The following is a 20,711-nucleotide window of genomic DNA, read 5'->3' as shown; positions in this document are numbered from 1 at the left end:
CTCTCCTCACTATTAGTTTCTTAGAAATGCTTGTCATACTTTAAATTAACATGTAAAGTCCTCAATTTCATGGATCCTTCCGTTTAGAGGGAGATAGAAACAAACAAGCAGTTATAATACAGATTGATGAGTTCTGTGTTAGCGAAATACAATGTATTACAATCTTTTCCCTAAAGCTTTCTCTGGCCACCCCAACTTTTAGTCATAATTTTCTCATTTGAACTTCTGGAGTGCTAGTTGTTTTCACAACCTATTTTCTCTTAAAAATATATTCTTTCTCTATTACTGATTTAGATCTGTATTCTCGGGCAGCGGGGGGGGGGGGGGGGTGGGGTACTCATTTTATGTATCCCAGACCCTAAAACAGTTCTCTCTAAAGAGTAAGAACTAACCTACAGGGGCGTCCCCTAAGGGGACGGAGCCCACGTGTGCCGTGGCGCTGAGAAATCTCTGCCTGGTGCTGGAGCTGCTGTGCGGGGCGTGCAGTGGTGCTGGGTCGGGCCAAGGGGCTGCCCACCCGGAGCTGGGATGCCAGAAGGGCTGTTGGTGAGGACATTTCACCATTCGGTCTCTCCTTTTGTGGGCAAGCAGGTGGTAAAGACAGGGAGCAACAGTAAGAAGTATAGCCCACCAGCCTCCAGTCTCTGTGGCTCCAGGACACCCAGGTCCATGGAAAGAAATTATTCCTTAGATTTGATCCAGATGAAGAAATGGGGCCTGCTGGCAACAGCTCACCGCCAGAGCCTCCACAAAAAGAAGCGCAGAAGGAAGGGACTGTGGACTCAAAGCAGGCCCGGGAGCCAGTGGGCAGAAGACCCTTGACGCCTCCTCACGGTCCGCAGAGCTTGTCCCCCAGGGAGAGGATGATTAGGAATGTTTGAAGGGAGACACCCCTACAGGAGATGCTGGGAGGCGGCTGCGTGTCAGCTCTTGTTTGTTTGGCAGCGTTTGGGTGAACGACTTCTCCAGAGCCAAGAAAGCCAACAAGAGGGGGGACTGGAGGGACCCTGCCCCGAGGTTGGTCCTGTACTTTGGTGGTGGTAGCTTCCTGGCACTTTATAATTGTCAGATGCCTTGGAACTCTTCCCCAGAGGTCACACCCACCTGTGACATCCTGTCTGAGAAGTTCCATTGAGGACAAGCCTTGGAAGCTCTAGGCCAGGCTCAGCCTGTCTCTTATACACCATTGAACCAGAAATACTTCTCAGGGCTAGGGAACGTCATTAAGAATGAAGTCTTGTACAGAACTGGCATCCATCCCCTTTCTCTTGGTTCAGTCCTGAGTGCCTCCATGTTAGGAGGCCCTGGTGGATCACGTGGTGGAGTTCAGTACAGCCTGGCTGCAGGGCAAGTTCCAGGGCAAACCGCAGCACATGCAGGTCTACCAGAAAGAACAGTGCCCAGCTGGCCACCAGGTCATGAAGAAGCCCTTTGGGCCCTCAGGTGGGTTCCAGAGGCTCACCTGGTGGTGCCCACAGTGCCAGTCTCAGTTGTTAGAGGAGCCGGAGCAGTGCCAGTTCTTCTAAGGGACTCAGGGTGCTCTTCATGGAACCTTGCCCCTTGGGGAACCTGATGTCTAAGTGTCCAGAGAGGAGGATGTGGTCAGGGATGGGGTGCAGAGGATAGTGTGGGTCAGGAGTGCCAGTATTATAATGTTCATCTCCCTGGAGTTATGTTGAAGGCAGAGTTTTCATAGGGTTAGATTTTGTTGTTGTTGTTGTTCTTCCTTTTCTAGTTGTTAATTCTTCCTATTGAATTGCACCATTGTGAAAGATGAGAAAAGTCACAATGATGGGTAAGGGGAAAACCTTCTGGAAGTCACTGGGGCAAGGAAAAAGAAAGCCTATGGGAAACAGTTGTGCTCCCAACATGGCTTTGCAGATGATGGGGGGTTTTTTGGGTTTTTGTTTTGAGACAAGGTCTAACTCTGTTTCCTAGGCTAGGGTGCCAGTGGCATGAACTCGGCTCACTGCAGCCTTGCCCTCCCAGGCTCAAGCAGTCCTCACCTCACCCTCCAGAGTAGCTGGGACTACAGACATATGCCATGATGCCCGACTGATTTTTGTTTACATTTTTTGTAGAGATGGGGTCTTGCCATATTGGCCAAGCTGGTCTTGAACTCCTGCACTCAATCAATCCTCCCACCTTGGCCTCCCAAAATGTTGGGACCACAGGTGTGAGCCAGTGCACCCAGCCAGCTCCTGTGTTTTGTTTTTGTTCTGGAACTTTGGTTGATTTTAAGGCCCTCCATTTTGAAAGCAGGAAAACAGTCATTTTTTTTCCCCCTTATTTCCCTGGAGGATCCAGGGATGAGAATAGAGTGGCCTGAAAGCAGTGCTTGGATTCAGCCTCCTGCCAGGTCCTTCCTGCTGGACACAGACACCAAGACGCTGGGGTGGAGCAGAGAGCTGCACCTTCCTGGGGTGCTCAGTGGTCTGTAGAGAAAAGCTGCTTGTTTACTCCTTAAGTCAATGTATTTGTGACTATTGCTGTTGATATGTTGAACAATTCAGGAATCAAGGGCTATGGAGAAACTCCTTCAAGTTGTTGGCAACAGGTAGATGAAGCTAGGACAGTGACATGAAACTGAAGCTCTCTGTTAAACAAACAAAAAAAGAATAAGAACTAAATAAATGTGGTTTCTTTTTTGTGATAATGATGTGCTACATCACCCTTCATTTCTACCTAAGGTTTAAATCAAATAATTAAGAGGTGTTCTTATGAGTTTTATTATTTTAATAAGAAATAACATTTACATTCTATTTGTATTTCTGCCCATACCAAAATCTTCCTGCATTTTGTGTATGTGTATATATGTATATATAAATATATACATAAAATGACATATATTTATGTTATACTTTATATATAATATATGTATAAGTATATATTTATATTATATATAAAATATGTATATGTATATATTTATATTACATATGTGTATAATATATACTTTATATATTATATGTTTTATATATTATATATACTTTATATATATAATAATGTATATTATATATACTTTATATATAATAATGTATATTATATATACTTTATATATATTATAATGTATATTATATATACTTTATATATATTATAATGTATATTATATATACTTTATATATATTATAATGTATATTATATATACTTTATATATATTATAATGTATATTATATATACTTTATATATATTATAATGTATATTATATATACTTTATATATTATAATGTATATTATGTATACATTATATATTATAATGTATATTATGTATACATTATATATATACCATATATGTATAATATATATGTATGTTTTTTGAGACAGGGTCTCACTCTGTCACCCAGGCTGGAGTGCAGTAGTGTGAACACGGCTCACTGCAGCCTCCTGGGCTCACAGTCTTCCCACATCAATCTCTCGAATAGCTGGGACTGCAGGCACAGGTGCATGCCACCATACCTGGCTAAATTTTTTAATTTTTTTGTAGAGACGGGTCTTGCCATGTTGCTCAGGCTGGTCTTGAACTCCTGGAAACAAGCCATCCTTCTGCCTCGGCCTCCCAAAGTGCTGGGATTACAGGCCTTAGCCACGGTGCCTCGCCTAGACATATATTATCATGGCTGGGCTTGGTGGCTCACTCCTGTAATCCCAGCACTTTGGGAGGCCGAGGCAGGCAGATCACCTGAGGTCAGGAGTTTGAGACGAGCCTGGCCGACATGCTGAAACCCCGTCTCTACTAAAAATACAAAAATTAACCTGGTGTGATTACAGGCGCCTATAATCTCAGCTACTAAGGAAGCTGAGGCATGAGAATCGCTTGAACTCAGGAGGCAGAGGTTGCAGTGAGCCAATATCGCGCCACTGCACTCCAGCCTGGGTGACACAGTAAGACTTCATCTCAAAAAAAAAAAAAAAGATATTATCAGTGAATATATTGCTAACTTTTTACCATTATTGACATAGGTATAAAATTATAACCACCAACTCAAGTGTACAAGAAATATTCTAATTTGATCTTAGCCCTTCTTCATATTAGGCTGGTGAAAAATTCCTTCATAGTTATTAGATTGGTAGGGCAGGGACCTTCTTTTCTCAAGGTTTGAATGAGAGTCCAGGCTTATGTGACACCTAGAAAACTAGCCTTCACATCTTTAGTCCATCGTTTTCTTCATTAGTCATATCTTTATTGTCTAAGATACATATGGTCTTTCGAAGGCAGGCAGCTCTGATGATTATACCAAGTTACTGTTAGAAAATATTTGCTGATGCCAAAAACCATGGTGCCAAGGGACTAGCTTCCCTATGTGCACCATGCATGGGGCCACTATGTACAGTAGGCAGATTGTTCTTCATGAAAGGGCACTTGATTGAGAGAAAGAACGGAAGCTAAAATCCAGCCTGTACTTACTCCATTTACCAAACTGAATTCTCTTAGGACTACATTAGCCTAGAAGTGTTACCTTTCTTCTATTTCACATAGAGGCACTGTATGGGCATATAGTGACCCTCTCACCATTTCCCATCCTCTGGGTTCCTGCCTAACCTCTTAATCCCTTCTCCTTTCCCCCAGGCTGGGAAAAAAAAAAATGCTGACTGTAGATTTTGAGAACTTGCTTCCCTACTCTTGGAAAAAATTTATGCCTGTTTGGCTTCTCTCTCTTTAAAAATACTAACATTTGACTCCTCCTTCACCTAGATACCTCATATACTCTCTGTTTGCTTAGAGATTCACACAAGACAGAAAAGAAAGATGCCTTCAAGAGGCCTCTGCTCTGGACCCTGCAAATGTTCTTGAGAAAGGAAATGCCTGTCTGTTCTCTTAAAATTAAAGGTGAAGGGAGTGAGAGGTGAAAAAATAGAGTAAAACACAAATACATATCTTGATAAATTTCAAGTGAAATGTTGAAAGCTAATTTTTAATTTTTAGTGTTTAAATTTTTAATGTTGAAATATGTTTACAATGCCCATTGTACAAAATTTACATAAAATGTTTCCTTAGGAAATCACAAAATCCATAGTGATTAAATGGAAACTGATGGTTATTACCTTCTTCCCAGCATGATAGAAATTATGTAGCTGAAAGACTTGAAAGTTTGAAATTGCTTTCTTCATATCACTTATTTAAAAATTCTTGTTTGTTTTATGGGTGGTTTTGCTCCATTTAATTTCTAGTTTAACTAATTGAATTTATATTTAGGTTAAGGTGTCAATATTAAAGTAACATAATAATTCATAATAAATGTGTATTTAAAAATAAATTGGGCCAGGAATAAAATATATTTTGGGGAGGATTGCTTGAAGCCAAGAGTTTGAGACTAGCCTGGGCAACATAGCCAGACCCTGTCACTACAAAAAATTAAAAAATTAGCCAGGCATGGTAGTGTATTCCTATAGTCCTAGCCACTTGGGAGGCTAAGGTGGAAAGATCGATTAAAGTTTGAGGTTACGGTGAACTATGATTGTGCCACTACTGTACTCCAACCTGGGTGACAGAGTGGGACCCTGTCTCTTAACCAAAAACAAAAACAAAAAACCAAAAAAACTTGTGGAGAATATTTGCTTTGAGCAAATAAATTTTTTGTCAATTTGTTGAGTAACCTGAATGAAATAACAGATGTAGAAGATACAGACAAATATACAAAATCATAATATTTTGACACTATATATTAGAAGGATTGAAAACTTCATTTTTGTAACAATTGCTATGAAATGTCATTTGTTCCATTCTGCTTCCTCAAATTGGTGTTGGTAAGAGTACTTTTTAGGTATATTTTTACAATGCATTTAGGTATATTTTATTATGCATCTCTAATTTACAATGGAAATGATGCATCTCTCAAATTTTAAAACTCAGGGGAAAACTAGCACTTAAAATTCATCCATTATAATTATTGCTTTGAATCTAGGAGAATTATAAAACAAGAGCATGGTAGGTATAACCAGCAAAAGAAGGATACTATCTTCTAATCATGATAGAGTGTGAATTGGGGGTGGAAGTGGGCAGCGGGTATTACTGAAATGAGAATAATTAGTATTTAATTAAGCAAATGCTGCTTTTGGTTGTCAATGAACAAGGAAAGCATGTTCCTCCCTCTTTATTGTGAAACAAGGCCTGGGAATAGTAACATTCATCTTCAGTAGCACAAGTATTATGAAGTGAAAATAACATATTTTGGTAAAATTTGTCAAAGCTGGAAATTAATTGAATACACACTTGGGCAAATTAATACTAGAAAATTATATAGTGATTTATTGGGATAAATCACATTACAAAAATTCTTTTTCAATTATTTATATAACAATTGCTATATATAGAGAGAGAAATATATATATATGAAAGATATATGTATTCAGGATAGCTAGTTGTTTTCTCATCATGAAAATGCTAAAAGTTTAGAGTTTCTTTTCCTTTTTTAAAAATCACTTTGTATATAAGTTAAAAACTTATACTTAAAATGTTTAGCACTGCATATACTATGTAAGTAGAACCCAGGCTTATTTGATGACTGAGGACACAGGCTTTACAGTTAAACAAGTCCTGGTCCAACTTCCATATTTATAATATATCCACTGGTAACATTGGACAAAGCACTTTTTTGAGCCTTAGTTCATTTTTTAAGTAGAAATGATTGATACTTTACCTTGTAAAGTGGTTGTGAGATTAAATGTAATAAGGTTTATTAAGAGTTTATTTATTTATGGTATGAGAGTATGACTCATACCATGCAATAAGTGTTAGCTCAGACAAATTGGATATGGCTTTTTGCTTCATAAAATAACACACACCTGTGTTTTCCTCTTTTGTCAATTAGAATTATATACATTGTTTTTGAAGATGAGAATCTTAAAATTTTTGTGTGATTATAGTCTAATTTTATTTATAGCTAAGCTTTAAACAAGGTCTTTTTTTTTTTTTAATTGTTCAGTTAAAATGCTTTTTAAGTCTAATGGTCAGGTGGTTGTCAGCCATTTGGAAGAACAAGCTCGTTTCTACCCTGCTTAGTTAATTAATGTGATTGTAAACAAAGGATGTACAATTCAAAGTCAGGCAACATTTCACATGGATCATGGAGGTGATAATAGCTTAATTCCTGCTGGATTTTTTTTCTCTGCTCTGGCAAGTTCATACTGACCTTGTCCAAAATCTGATGACCTCCCTATTTTACTCAACTGTTTGGAAAGCCGGGCCTGCCATTGCTGGCCCTGAGGGGGTATCTGAAAGACCACTGAACCACTGACCCATGTCAAGACTGGATTTCAAGTCTGATCTACAGAGCCTCTGAAATAGTTATATATGGGGTTTATTACACACAAAAGACTAAACAGCCGCATTTTTCTGCTTATTAAATGTCATTATTAAAGTTACATATTGGATTTACTCAGTTTCTCATGCAAGTCATTTTCTAGACTAATTTTAAATTTTGATCTTCTATCAGAGTTGGTATCTTTAAACTTGACCGTTTTGAAATGTGAGGAAAAGGTACTGACAAACCATGGCTAAACTGTAATAAATTATCTTCCTGGTTGATGAAGAGACCAAGACATTGGCATTTTAATGCTTAGAAAGATTTTGGGTTTTTCTGGCAAAAATTCAATATACCTCATAAAAAATCTAGTTAGGTTGTCATTATTGTTATAGCATGGTAATTTATGTTTATATCTTGTCAAACCTCAGTTATTACTAAAATGTTTGTATTTAAGAGTTTTGAGGTTATGAGACATGTCATGAAGGAAAGCCTATGAAAGTTATTTATACCGGTAAGATCTTATTTAAATTGGTTGGATAGGATCTGTCTATCTTATGAGAAACTGTGACAGGGCTATGATATGCAAAGAAAAAAAAATTCCCTGTGTTTATTTTGTTCTTCTGAACAATAGAAAATGATCAGGTCCTTTTTTTGAATATCTAGTCAGTATCCTACAGTTTATAATATCACATTCTTTTATTTTTATATAGGAGTTGATCCCTGAATTTTATTATCTCCCTGAGATGTTTGTCAACTTCAATAATTATAATCTTGGAGTGATGGATGATGGGACAGTAGTGTCTGATGTCGAACTTCCTCCTTGGGCCAAAACCTCAGAAGAATTTGTTCACATAAACAGATTGGTAAGATAATAATCATCTACTCTGTCTGTCATGAGCTTTTGCTCAAAGCATCTTTCATGTGTTGGTGTATAATCATTAACCCTTGCTCTTCTGGACAAAGCTGTAGGTGATAGGACTAACTGAAAGTGACATAATAGCTCAAGAATCCTTGTATATACTTTATGAAATGTTATTGAATTGATATATAAAATAATAGTTTCTTTTATGCAGAAGTTAAGTTACATTCATATGTACATGATGATTCAAAATTATAAGCGAAAGTTAGAAGTGAAATTGGGATTGTAAGTTTTTCCAAATATGAGCTTCTCTTTCCAGGAACGGAACATAATTTTGTGTTCCAGGTTAGAAGGCCATTGCACATTTTCATAATAGAAACAAGATTTTCAAATTATGTCCTGTATCTATCATTTGAAGGAAATCTTCGTGTAATATTGAGAATATGAAAATGTTAAAACTTAAAAGCACATTGAATTTGCGCTTACAAACAACTCTTTAGTATCCTCTTTAGTGGATTCTTTAGTGTCCTTCATTATCTGGGTTCAGTATTATTTTCGAGACACTAATATGACTTTTCCTTTTGCCTTTTAAGTTTCACAGAAGTTTGGAATCAGGGAGCTTTATTCTTAGTATTTAAAAGTAGAATCTTGGCCAGGTGTGGTGGCTCACACCTGTAATCCCAGCACTTTGGGAGGCCAACGTGGGTGGATTACCTGAGGTCAGGAGTTCGAGACCAGCCTGCCCAACATGGTGAAACCCCACTGCTATTAAAAATACAAAAATTAGCCGGATGTGGTGGCAGGCGCCTGTAATCCCAGCTACTTGGGAGGCTGAGGCAGGAGAATCGCTTGAACCTGGGAGGCAGAGGTTGCAGTGAGCTGAGATCATGCCATTGTACTCCAGCCTGGGTGACACAGTGAAACTCTGTCTCAAAAAAATAAAAAATAAAATAAATTTAAAAAATAAAAGTAGAATGTTTACCATACTCTACATTAAAAGTGAAATCTCAGTTGCATTGTTTTTACTTCACATGTAAAAAAGGAAAATTATTGCATTTTTTTAATGTGGCATTCCTTTCTTTTCATACCAACAATTAATCCTATCTTCCAGATCCTATTACAGTCTCATTATTATTGAAATTTTGCATTCTATAGATACTGGAAACAATGCAGGGGAGTGGAAAGAATATGTAAGCTTTGGAATCTGACCAGATTTTCCAATCCTTTATCAATCACATTGCTGATTGTGGGACCTTAGCAGTTTAACCTTTCTGAGCTTTGGTTTCTTCATTTGTAATTTTGAAATTACGAGTAAACAATTGTAATTATGTATGTAAAATGCCTAGAATATTATCTGGCTTATAGTAGGCACTCAGAAAATAGTAAATAATATTATTCTATCACAGTCTTATGGAACATGTTGCATTTTACTTTTACCCCAAGAATTTTTAAAGATTCTCACAAAGTTTCTGTGATTAAAGTGAGAGATGAAGACTAAACTTGCTCTGAAAGATACTGAAGGAATGTCAAACCTTTAAATGCAGCAGGTGTCTATGGTTGTATGTGGTTTTTTTTTCCCCAGGGATACACAAAAGTGAATAGAAGTTACATTCATACTACAACTTTTTTCTTTCAGTGATTTTTCTTTTAAAACAAATTCATTAAGGTACAATCTATATATAATAAAATTCAACTTTTTAAAGTATGCAATTCAAGGGGTTTAGTAAGTGTATACAGTTATGTAACTGCCACTACATTCCAGCTTTAGAACACTCACGAGTACGAAAAGTTTCCTTGGGCCTCTTTATAGTCAGCCTCTGCTTCCACTGCCGGCTCCAGGCAATCACTGATTCTGTCTCTGTTTTGCTTTTCTAGAAATTTTATATTAATGGAATCATACAATATGTAGTCTTTTTATGCCTGTCTTCTTTCAGTTAGCATGATGTTTTTTGAGATTCATCCATGTTGTGCATATATCAGTAGTTAATTTCTTTGTATTGCTGTATAGTATTCCATTTTATAGATATATCACATTTTAAAATCTCTTTACTAGTTAATGGACTTTTTTTTCTAGTTTGGGCTATTATTTGCATATAAGTCTTGGTGTGGACATCTGTTTTTATTTCTCTTGGGTAGATTTCTGGGAATTCCTGGGTCATATAATAAAAATATTTACCATTTTGTATTCCTACAATGTATGAAGTTTCAGTTTTTCCCTATCCTTAACAAGACTTGGTATTGTCAGTCTTATTTATTTTAGCCATTCTAGTAGGTAGGTCATTATTATTTTAATTTGCATTATCCTAATGATGAAAATGTTAACCATCTTTTCACCGACTTATTTGCTACTCATATATATATATATTTTCTTTGGTGAAGTATCCATTCAAATATTTTGCCTGTTTTTAAATTGGGTTGTCTTTTTATTAGTGAATTGTAAGAGACCTTTGTGTATTCTCCATAAAAGTCATTTATCCAACATATATTTTGAAAATATTTTTTAACTAGCCTTTTTTTATTTTTTAATGGTGTCTTTTGAATCACGATTTTAAAAATGTTTTAACTAAATATTAGATATTAAATATTTATACAATATATAAAAGATACAAAATATCCTCATTATTGGTGAATATACTTTTAAGAAAAAATCATGTTCTGATCATTTTTTTATCGACACACTTTTTCTCAAATATGACTTGAAATTTTAAGTCTCAAGGGAATCGGTTTTCTGTTAATCATTACCATAGTTAGTATTATTAATAATATAAAGAAGTTTGTTAGTATGTTTACTTCACTTTAAAGGAGCTCTAAAAGGCAGAAACATTTGAATAAGTTATATATTAAGTTTTTCACCAACATTTTGACAATTAAAAAATTTAATTATGTAAGTTAAGGCAAGCCGTTCTCCTGACAGTACCTCCCATCTCTACCCTCACTGCCTTCACCTCAGAAGAGCCAGGTCTATTTGGGACAGGTTTACAAGGGCACTAAGGAAAAGAAGATTGTGGTTTACCTAATTGCTTTACAAGTAGATTTGGATTTTGGCTACCCACGCTCTAAACTTGGGCATGATTGTAAAGTTATATACCAAATAATATTTTGCAGTATTAACTGTGCATTTGTTATAACATTATTATTAAGTTTACTTAATATTTTTCCCAGTGATTCCTACTGCTTGAGTTTTATAGATGTCTTCATTGTTTAGACTCTGAATTAGCTTACATTCCTAAACAGAACTGTATATAAAATCACTGCAATTCAAATGCAAACATAGTTTAGAGTTGAGTATATATCTGGTCATTTTAATTCATAATTAGGAAAGATACTTGATTTTACATATATGTGCCTTTATGAAAGAATTTAATACCTCATTCATTCATTCAAAATATTTATTTTACACCTCTGATGAACAAAGTTTCCTTACAATATAGTCTATATTGATTCATTTTGTAATTTCTTTTTAACTTTCTACAAGTGACTAAATTGATAGTATTGTATCTTATGTATTGGTTAGCATATTGTCACATAAGAGTTTCATCCCCCTCCTCTTTTTGGTTTACCACTTCAATTCCACAGATTTTATGCAATGATTGCAGCTCATGAAATGCATACTACTTTGATCTGTGACCTTTTTGTGGTGCTAATCGGGTTCCTGATATCATTATACCTAACTCATTAATCATATTTCCTGCAGCCCGTCAGGCAGCCAGACAGCACAATCCCTGTTTTCAGCCCTCTGTTGGCAGGTTTCTGCTTTTCCAGATTATTACAGACGATACTTCGGCTTCTCATAGCCAGAGCCACATCAAGCTGTGTGTTACAATTAAAGTCAGATGGTCCTCAGGTTGAACAGGGATATAGTGTTGCAGCTGTCCCTCTTCCTGGAACAAACCAGCACCAAGAACAGATGATCTATAGGACAGTGAATAATAACAGATTATACAATACTCGGTTGGTAGCAGGGGATCAGAGAATTAATTAACTGACATACTCATTTTAAGATACCCAGCATGTCTCTTTTAAGTATTTGGTTGTTAATTCAAGAGGATAGGATATTTTTAGGAGCATGATTTTGGTAGTGAACCAGTAATGCTACATTCCCTGTTTGTGTTAGAGGACTGTAACTACTGTCTCACCCAACGACTCTTATCCTCAGTTTTCTGTAAGTAATGAAGATCTAAATGTAGGATTGGAAAACTGGCTAAGTGGATGGGCTTATGAACAGAAGATAATATCCTACATATTTTAGAAGGAAAACTCACCTAAATTTCATTAGTTTTTCAGAGAAGTAAATTATATTTTGTTCTGAACAGTTGGAATCAGGGTAAAACCAAAGCAGTCTTAATTATATCCCTGAGATTGGTCCCTGTTATCTACTATTACCTGAACTAGGAAAAAAATTTATTTCAGATACAGCATCAGAAATATAAATGAGAAACAGGCTTTCATACTTTCAAATAATAGAAAAATTTATGAGTTCGGAATGCCCATCATCTGTCTCTTATGATATAATGTCAATGTTTGGACCTACATATTATACTGCCTCTTATAACCTTCAAGTTTCGTGTTGAATAAGAGACAAAGAAAACCATACTCTGGGGAGAATCACTAAAAGTTGACCTTTAAAAATAGAGCGTTTTGTTTTAGCCAAAAGATACATAATATACATAATTGATTCAAATTATAATAGTTCATTCATTTAACGTGTATTTATTGAGTGCTTGCTTATGGACCAGCACTATTAGATTCGATGAATAAGAGACAATATCCCTATTTGGAGATTACCTTCTCTTTGATACCTTGTTGATATAGAAAGCTTCTCAAGGCCTGGAAGTGGCATTAATATAGCAAAGGAAGCATTCTCTTGCTGAATTGTCCTAAGGTTACCAGTTAAAATCACATTTACTTTTGTGTATGTTCTATAGCTTTTGTCTCCTCTACTATTTCATAATGGTGACACAAATAGTACTCACTTAACAAGGTAAAGAAAAATAAAATGAATATACTATCTGCTTTCCATTATCATCAGAGAATATGTGGACAAGTTAAAAGAGATGCTGTCCTTTCATAGTATTGCCTGACAGGAAAAAACAAGGTTGATAAAGAAATAAAATCTAAACTTGTTTCTATCATTGCTAAAATTTAAATCTATTCAACATAAACCTTTATAGATCTTACACCTCTGAATGAATTAGGTCAATCTTGTATAATTTTTTTCTCTGAATGGAAAATTTACACTTCTCAAGTGATGACAGCATAGAGACAGACTGTCATGCCCCCCACTGAACAAGAGTGGGGGAAATGACATTCTTAAGACCACTGACCAGACAACATTTAAAAAAAAAAAAATTTTGGAATTGAAATGCCAGAAGCTTTTTTCAAATTGTTTTTTTTGTTGTTATTGTTTCCTTTTCATTTTCCATATTGATAATGATGTGGCCAAGAATGTAAACAGCCGTGGTGGCTGCAGTTGGAAATAATTATTGTTAGCTGAGGGTATCTCCCTCTCATGTCTTCATCCTCTTTACTCCCAGTGCAGTGGTTGGATTTAAATTCCCTGGGAATGTAGGGAGATAGGTATGAAGAGTCTAAAATTACTATTGTTTGGTTTGCTTTTAGCCGTGATATGTAATTTACTGTGAAATTTTTAGTTAAAAAACGAGGACACCTAAATAAGAGGAAAAAAGATTTACCATATTGATAGATTGTTAATTCTCCCCACATTTATTTATAAAGTCAATGTAAAAATATAAAAACCATTCAGTAGGTTTACTTTGTTTTGTTGGAAGATGATAAACTGATTTTAAAGAGCAAAGGACCATCATGGCCAAAATCCTTTTGGGGAACAAGAGCAGATTTCAGAGGGACTTGCTTTACTAGATATCAAAAATTATTATAAAGCTATAGTAATTAGGGAAGGAGAAGTAGTACAGGAAAAGTGAACAGAGAACCCAGAAATAGGCCAGGATATGTAAAGAAACCTCATCCATTATAGAGCTAGTATTGCAGAACTGTGGGGAAAGGAAGGACTTTTCAATTTAGGATTCTGAGATAAATAGTTATTTTATTAGTTTCCTAGGGCTTCTGTAACAAAGTATGATTATCTGGGTAGAAACAACAGAAATTTATTGTCTCACAGGTTTGGAGTCCAGAGGTCTGAAATCAAAGTTTAGCAGGGTTGATTTCTCCTAAATGCTGTACGGGAAGGACCTGTTCTAGCCCTCTGATTGGCTTATATGTGGCTGTCTTCTCCTTGTGTCTCTTCACATCATCCTCCCTCTATGCATGTCTGTCTGTCCAAATGTTTCCTTTTAATAAGGACACCATTCATATTAGATTAAGGACTCACCCGACTCCAGTATGGCCTATCCTAAATAAAGACTTCTGTAATGACCCAATTTTCATATAAGGCCACCTTCTGAGGTGCTGTTAGGTTGAGACTTTAACATAAAAATTTGGGGGGAGTGGCCACAATTCAACCTATAGCAGATATATGGGGAAAAAAATTGGAACCTTATTTTATGCCACAAACAAAATGAAAGTATATTAAAGCTTTATATATAAAGGTAAAACTATAAACTTTAACAAGATAATACAGGAGAATTTCTATGTGATGTTGGAATAGGGAAAGATTTTCAAGCAAGAAACAAAAAAGTGAAATATGATATATTATATAAATTGATTTTTGGTTGTTAAACCAACCTTGCATTCACGAATATATTACACTTATATGTTTTAAGTTCTTTTGATATGTCCTGGATTTTTGTTTTGTTAGTATTTTCTTGAGGAATTACTACTTTTGAGGATTTTTGAATCTATATTTATGAGGAATATTAGTTTGCAGTTTTCTTGTGATATCCTCATCTGACTTTATTATCAGGGTAATACTAGTCTCATAGAATGAGACATGGCAGTGTTCCTTCTTCCTCTATATTTCTGAAGGACTTTGTGAACGCTACGTATTATTTCTTCTTTAAATGTTTGGTGGAATTCACCACTGACGCTATTTAGGCATGGCCTTTTCTTTGTGAGAAGATTTTAAATTACCAAATCAGTTTTTTTAGTTTTCATAGGTCTATCAAGATTTTTTTTTTATTTTTTCTTGAATCTATGTCAGTAATTTATTTCTTTCTTGGAATTTGTCCATTTAATTAATTTATTTTTATAAAGTTGTTCATAGTATGACATTATCATTTTAATTTCTCTAAGGTTAGTAATGATATTACCTCATTTATACTGATTTTTGGTAATTGGTGTTATCTTTTTTTCTGGCTCATTCTTGCTAAAAGGGTTTGTCAATTTTGTTGTCTTTTCAAAGAGCCAACTTTTTGTTTCACTGGTTTCCTCTATGGTGTCTCTGTGTTCTCTTTCGTTGAGTTTTCGCTCTAATATTCATTCTTTCCTTTTGCTTGCTTTGGGTTTAGTTTACTCTAACTAGATTATTAAATTGGAAACCTAGTTTTTTTATTTGAGTTCTTCTCTCCCAATATCAGGTTTTCCAATTACAATTTTCTCTTTATGTGTGGTTTTTGCTGTATCTCATAAATTTTGATATTTTGTTACCTTGTTTTCATTCAGCTTATGCAATTCTCTTAATATTCTTGTGGTTTCTTTCTTGGCTTATGGATTGTTTAGAAGTGCATTGCTTGGTTTCCAAATATTTTCCAAAATCCCCTTCTGTATTTTCCAAATGTGTATTTTCCAAATTTTCTCCTGTATTTTCTATTTTTAATTTCATTGTGATTGGAGAGCATACTGTGTATTATTTCAGTTGCTTAAAATGTATTGAGACTTGTTTTCAACCTAGCATTGGGTCTATATGGGAGAATTCTTCATGTTATCTTTAGAAGAATGGATATTCTGCTATTGTTGAGTGTTCTGTGGATGTCAGTTGATTGACTTAGTTTTTTGTGTTTAACTATTCTGTATCTTTGCTGACTTTCTGTCTAGTTTTTTGTTTTTGTTTTTGTTTTGCTAGTGGGATATTGAAGTCTCCAAATGCTGTTTTCAATTCTATCAGTTTTTGCTTCATGTATATTTGGGCTCTGTTATTAAATGTATATGTTAGTTTCCTATAGCTGCTATAGCAAATTACTGCAAACACTTGGTGGCTTAAACAGCAGAAATTTATTCTTTCACAGTTCTAGAGTCCCGAAATCTGAAATCAGTATCACACTTCGTCCAGAGGATGTCTGCCTGTGTCTTCACATTGCCTTCTTTTCTGTCTATAGCCAAATCTCTCCCTGTCTCCATTTTCTAAAGATACATGTGATTGCATTTAGGGTCCTCCCTCATAATCAGGATAATCTTCCCATCTCAAAATCCTCAACTGAGGCCAAGCACCATGGCTCATGCCTGTAATCCCAGCACTTTGGGAGGCTAAGGCAGGGCGGATCACCTGAGGTCAGGAGGTCAAGACCAGCCTGGCGAACATGGCAAAACCCCATCTCTACTAAAAATACAAAAAATTAGCCAGGCATGGAGGTGTGTGCCTGTAGTTCCAGCTACTCAGGAGGCTGAGGCAGGAGGATCGCTTGAACCTGGGAGGTGGAGGTTGCAGTGAGCTGCAATTATGCCACTGCACTCCAGCCTGGGCGACAGAGTGAGATTCCGTCTCCAAAAAAAAAAATTCCTCAATTTAATGACATTGCAAAGAACCTTTTCCCATATAATGTAGCATTTTACAGATTCCAGGGAGTAGGACCTGATATCTTCCTGGGGGTGAGGGGTACATTTTTCAGCCTATCACAGTGCATATATGTTTATAATTGTTATGTCTTCCTGATAAATTAACCAACTTTTTAGTCATAAATTGTCTCTGTTTGTTTTTAGTAATTTTTGAGTCTGTTTTGCCTGATACTGTTAAAGCCACGTCAGTTCTCTTATGGTAACTCTTTGCATGGTATACCTTTTTCCATTATTTTATTTTCAATCCATTTTTTTGGATTTTGGACACTTTCAAAATGTCTTTTGTAGATAGCATATAGTTGGCTCATGTTACTTATCTAGACTGACAATCTCTGCCATTTGAAGTGTTTATTCACATTTAATGTTATTATTGATAGCATAATAATAGCACAATCCAGATAGCATCCAATAGCATAATCCAGAAATAGATCAGCACATGTAAAGAAATCTCATCTAGTATAGAGTTCTATAATAGTTGGATTCATGTCTACCATTTTATTAATTATTTTCTTTAGTCTTGGGTCTTTTTGTTTTTCTGTTCCTCCTTTATCATCTTTGTTGTATTAAATAATATTTCTGGTCTACTATTTTCATTAAATTTTTTTTACTATGTATTTGTTTTAGTTCTTTTCTTAGTCATATTTATAGAGACTACAATATACATTTTATTTTTTGAGACAGAATCTCACTCTGTCACCCAGGCTAGAGTGTAGTGGTACAGTCACGGCTCACTGCAGCCTCAACCTCCTGGGCTCAAGCGATCTTCTCACCACAGCCTCCTGAGTAGCTGGGAGTACAAACGTGTGCCACTACACCCAGCTAAGTTTTTTATTTTTCATAGAGATGAGGTCTCACTATGTTGCCCAAGCTGGTCTTGAACTCCTGACCTCAAGCAATCCTCTCATCTTGGCTTTTCAAAGTGCTGGGCTCATAGGCATGAGCGACTGCACCCAGTCTGCATTTTAAATTATGACAATTTACTTCAGGTTAATACCAACTTAATTCCAGTAAAATATAGCAGCTTTGCTCCAACTCAGCTCCATTCCTTACCCCTAATTTGTGCTATTATTTATATATATATATATATAACATTTATATATAAGCCTACTATGCAGTGTTATAAATGTTGTGTTATATGATCTTTTATCTCCTAAAGAAGTTAAGAGGAGAAAAAATATCTATTAATTGTATTCACTACTTTACCTTAATAGAAACATTTCAAAATGGCATCAGAAGAGTGCATCAGGTACTCGGCATCAGAAGAGTGCATCAGGTACTCAGCATCATCTAGGAATGGAATTAAAACGTCATACAGTAAAAGTTCTATAGAATTGAGGTTTACACTTTCAAATACCATGGTTTTCACCATTTCCCTTGAAGAGAAATCTCTTTATGAAATGGATTACACATTTCTTTGCCTCTTAAATGGAGAATTCTTTCTGAAATTAAATCTTAAATAGCCTTTTCTGTATTACTAACAATTGAATATTCCAGACATTTTCCATGATGCCTTGAAGTTTCTGAGATGCATAGAGCTTTTTGTTCCTCACTTAAAATGACCCACATTCCTTTGCTTTCTTTTAGCTTTTCTGTCAGCATTCAAAGTTCTCTTCTCTGTCAGATGTCACTTCTCTGTCAGGGTTTCCATCTTGTTGTGATTGATTATGTTATTTAATGCATATATGGCTGGGTTAAAAGCTTGAGGAATGACCCAATGCCTCCCACCGTTAAAGTTCATGAGCTTTTTGCTTGTTTTCCTCTTGGCCTTCAGTTGCTTTGAGTTTGACTGTGTTCCAGATTCTCTGAACACCTAAATTCTGAACTCTGGACAAATGAGAGTAAACCGCATTTTGTTTAGTGACATGTTATTGTGCTAGATACAAGCCAAATAAAATAAAATGATACTATTTCTAATATATGCTACATCCATGGTAGAAAAATATTCAAATTCTGTGTTTATTCTGGGGTAAGTAACTTCTATGATTTTCTACCACATTGTTAGTATTTCATTAAAATATATTAATGATTTTTAAATTTTGGAAAATTCTTCCCCGTGGGTATCTCATCTATATAATTGAAAAGGATTGTCTAATAGTGGTTACTCTTCCCTATAGACTTCAGCCTCAGTGATATAGCTGAAAGTGTGAGGGGAAATGCCAGATTTCTCCCTCTTCCTGACACAGGAACCTGTAATAGTTAGGCTTCTAGCTTGAGTTACTCCTCATGCTTTTCTTACTCACCACAGTGCCTGCCACATGTTCTTCTTATCATTGCAGTATGAGCCTACCCTACTCCTTTTTTAGCCAAATGATACCCTAAAGTGTGCATCGTTACCCTTCTTATCACTATGCTCTCAAAAAGCAAAATAATCTAAAAACTTACAAATACTCTTCTCAGAACTCTCATCTTCTTTGAAACATTTCAGAAACACCCCTATATATTCTTTCCCAATTATTACTTGAGATGGTATTGTGCAGATGGCTGATCTAATTCATTTTAGAGCAGTTTTTCAATTATTTCTCTTTATTGATTATTAAACATTTCTTCATGTGAGATTCAGTAATGTCCATAATTAAATTGCAAAGACCCATGCCAGGCCCTTTGGAGTTCAGAATCTTCTATGGTGCATGAATTTGGCACAGTGGCTGCTCATGATATCAATAGTAATTACACCTTGTAAGTATTTGACACTTTATTCAAAATACTTCTGGTTTGGGTGGTGTTTTTTTTTGAGACAGAGTCTCGCTCTGTCGCCCAGGCTGGAGTACAGTGGCACAATCTCAGCTCACTGCAACCTCTGCCTTCCAGGTTCAAGCAATTCTCCTACCTTAGCCTCCCAAGTAGCTGGGACTACAGGCACTCACCACCACACCTGGCTAATTTTTTGTATTTTTAGTAGAGACTGGGTTTCACCATGTTGGTCAGGCTGGTCTCAAACTCCTTAAACTCCTGACCTCAAATGATCTGCCCGCCTCAGCCTCCCAAAGTGCTAGGATTACAGGTGTGAGCCACCGTGCCCAGCCAGGTGTATATTTTATCATCTATTTCTTAATTTCATAATTTCTTTCTTTAAGGTTTTGAAATACCTTGTTGCACTGACTTCAGGAAAAGGAAATAAACAAAACCTCATTTATGGTAACTTAGTGCTTGTCCAAAGTTACTATAGGTTTGAAGTTAAAAAAAAGAAGGGGAAGGAGAAGGGAAAGGAGAAGGGGAAGAAGAAGAAAGATAGAGAGATACTTTTTATAATAAAAAAAGTTAAAAGATGGCTAGAAATCCCAGTATTTAATTTTTCATTTTTAATCTTTGTGTAAATTATCATGGTAGTGTGCTGCCAGTTACAGCTGGTAGTCATCGTTTCTGCCAGGGGCTAATGATAATGGCTAGAGAAGAGAAGTGAGGCTAATGGGCTCGCAATATGAAATTCACAAGAAGAAATTGAATTCACAGAGGAATGCTTGCTCACCAAGTTCACCTTGCCACCACCATTGCTTTCAGTAGTGCTCCAATTACAGGCAACTTCTGCCCAGTGGTGCTGTGCAGGAGCTGCCTGTAACCCCTCTCCTGCCTGTGTTTCTGGCACTGGGCCATGGCACCTGCAGTGGCAGTCTATCTGAAAAGCAGCGGCTCTGCTGTGGATTTTGTTCTGCCTCTGGATGCTTTCATGCAACTCTGCACAGGGTTACCCGATAAATGACTGCTTACTGTGGTATTTATGTCTGTTTGATTTGCCGGTAACTGGTGTATCTCAAACGAAAATTTCTTAGCAAAGACTTCTGTATATACTAGCAAATTTCCTTGATTATGTTAACCACTGTGACCTTCCCGCCCACCTCCAAAAAAAAGAAAAAGGAAGAAGAGGATTGCCGCATGCTTATCCAGAACGGCTTAGTTTTTTGTGGTCCAGTTGATTCCTTTCTATAT

General features: G+C 36.0%; 1 protein-coding gene and 1 pseudogene across 5 annotated transcripts in view; both read left to right on the top strand.

Annotated features, from left to right (window-relative positions):
• Positions 1-20,711, top strand: part of LRBA (LPS responsive beige-like anchor protein) — a 799,485-nt gene that overhangs the window by 640,614 nt on the left and 138,160 nt on the right. For all 5 annotated transcript variants that reach the window (XM_055111907.2, XM_063603583.1, XM_034959239.3 and 2 more), the window contains exon 47: positions 7,951-8,103. In XM_055111907.2, the coding sequence (XP_054967882.2) occupies positions 7,951-8,103 (153 nt within the window). The remainder of the gene's footprint in view (positions 1-7,950; positions 8,104-20,711) is intronic.
• On the top strand, positions 529-1,526 carry LOC103785624 (endonuclease 8-like 2; annotated as a pseudogene).

This window comes from Pan paniscus, chromosome 3 (assembly GCF_029289425.2).
Source record: "Pan paniscus chromosome 3, NHGRI_mPanPan1-v2.0_pri, whole genome shotgun sequence".
NCBI lineage: Eukaryota > Metazoa > Chordata > Mammalia > Primates > Hominidae > Pan > Pan paniscus.
The sequence above is the reverse complement of the archived record's forward strand: the minus strand, read 5'-3'. Positions and strand labels throughout refer to the sequence as shown.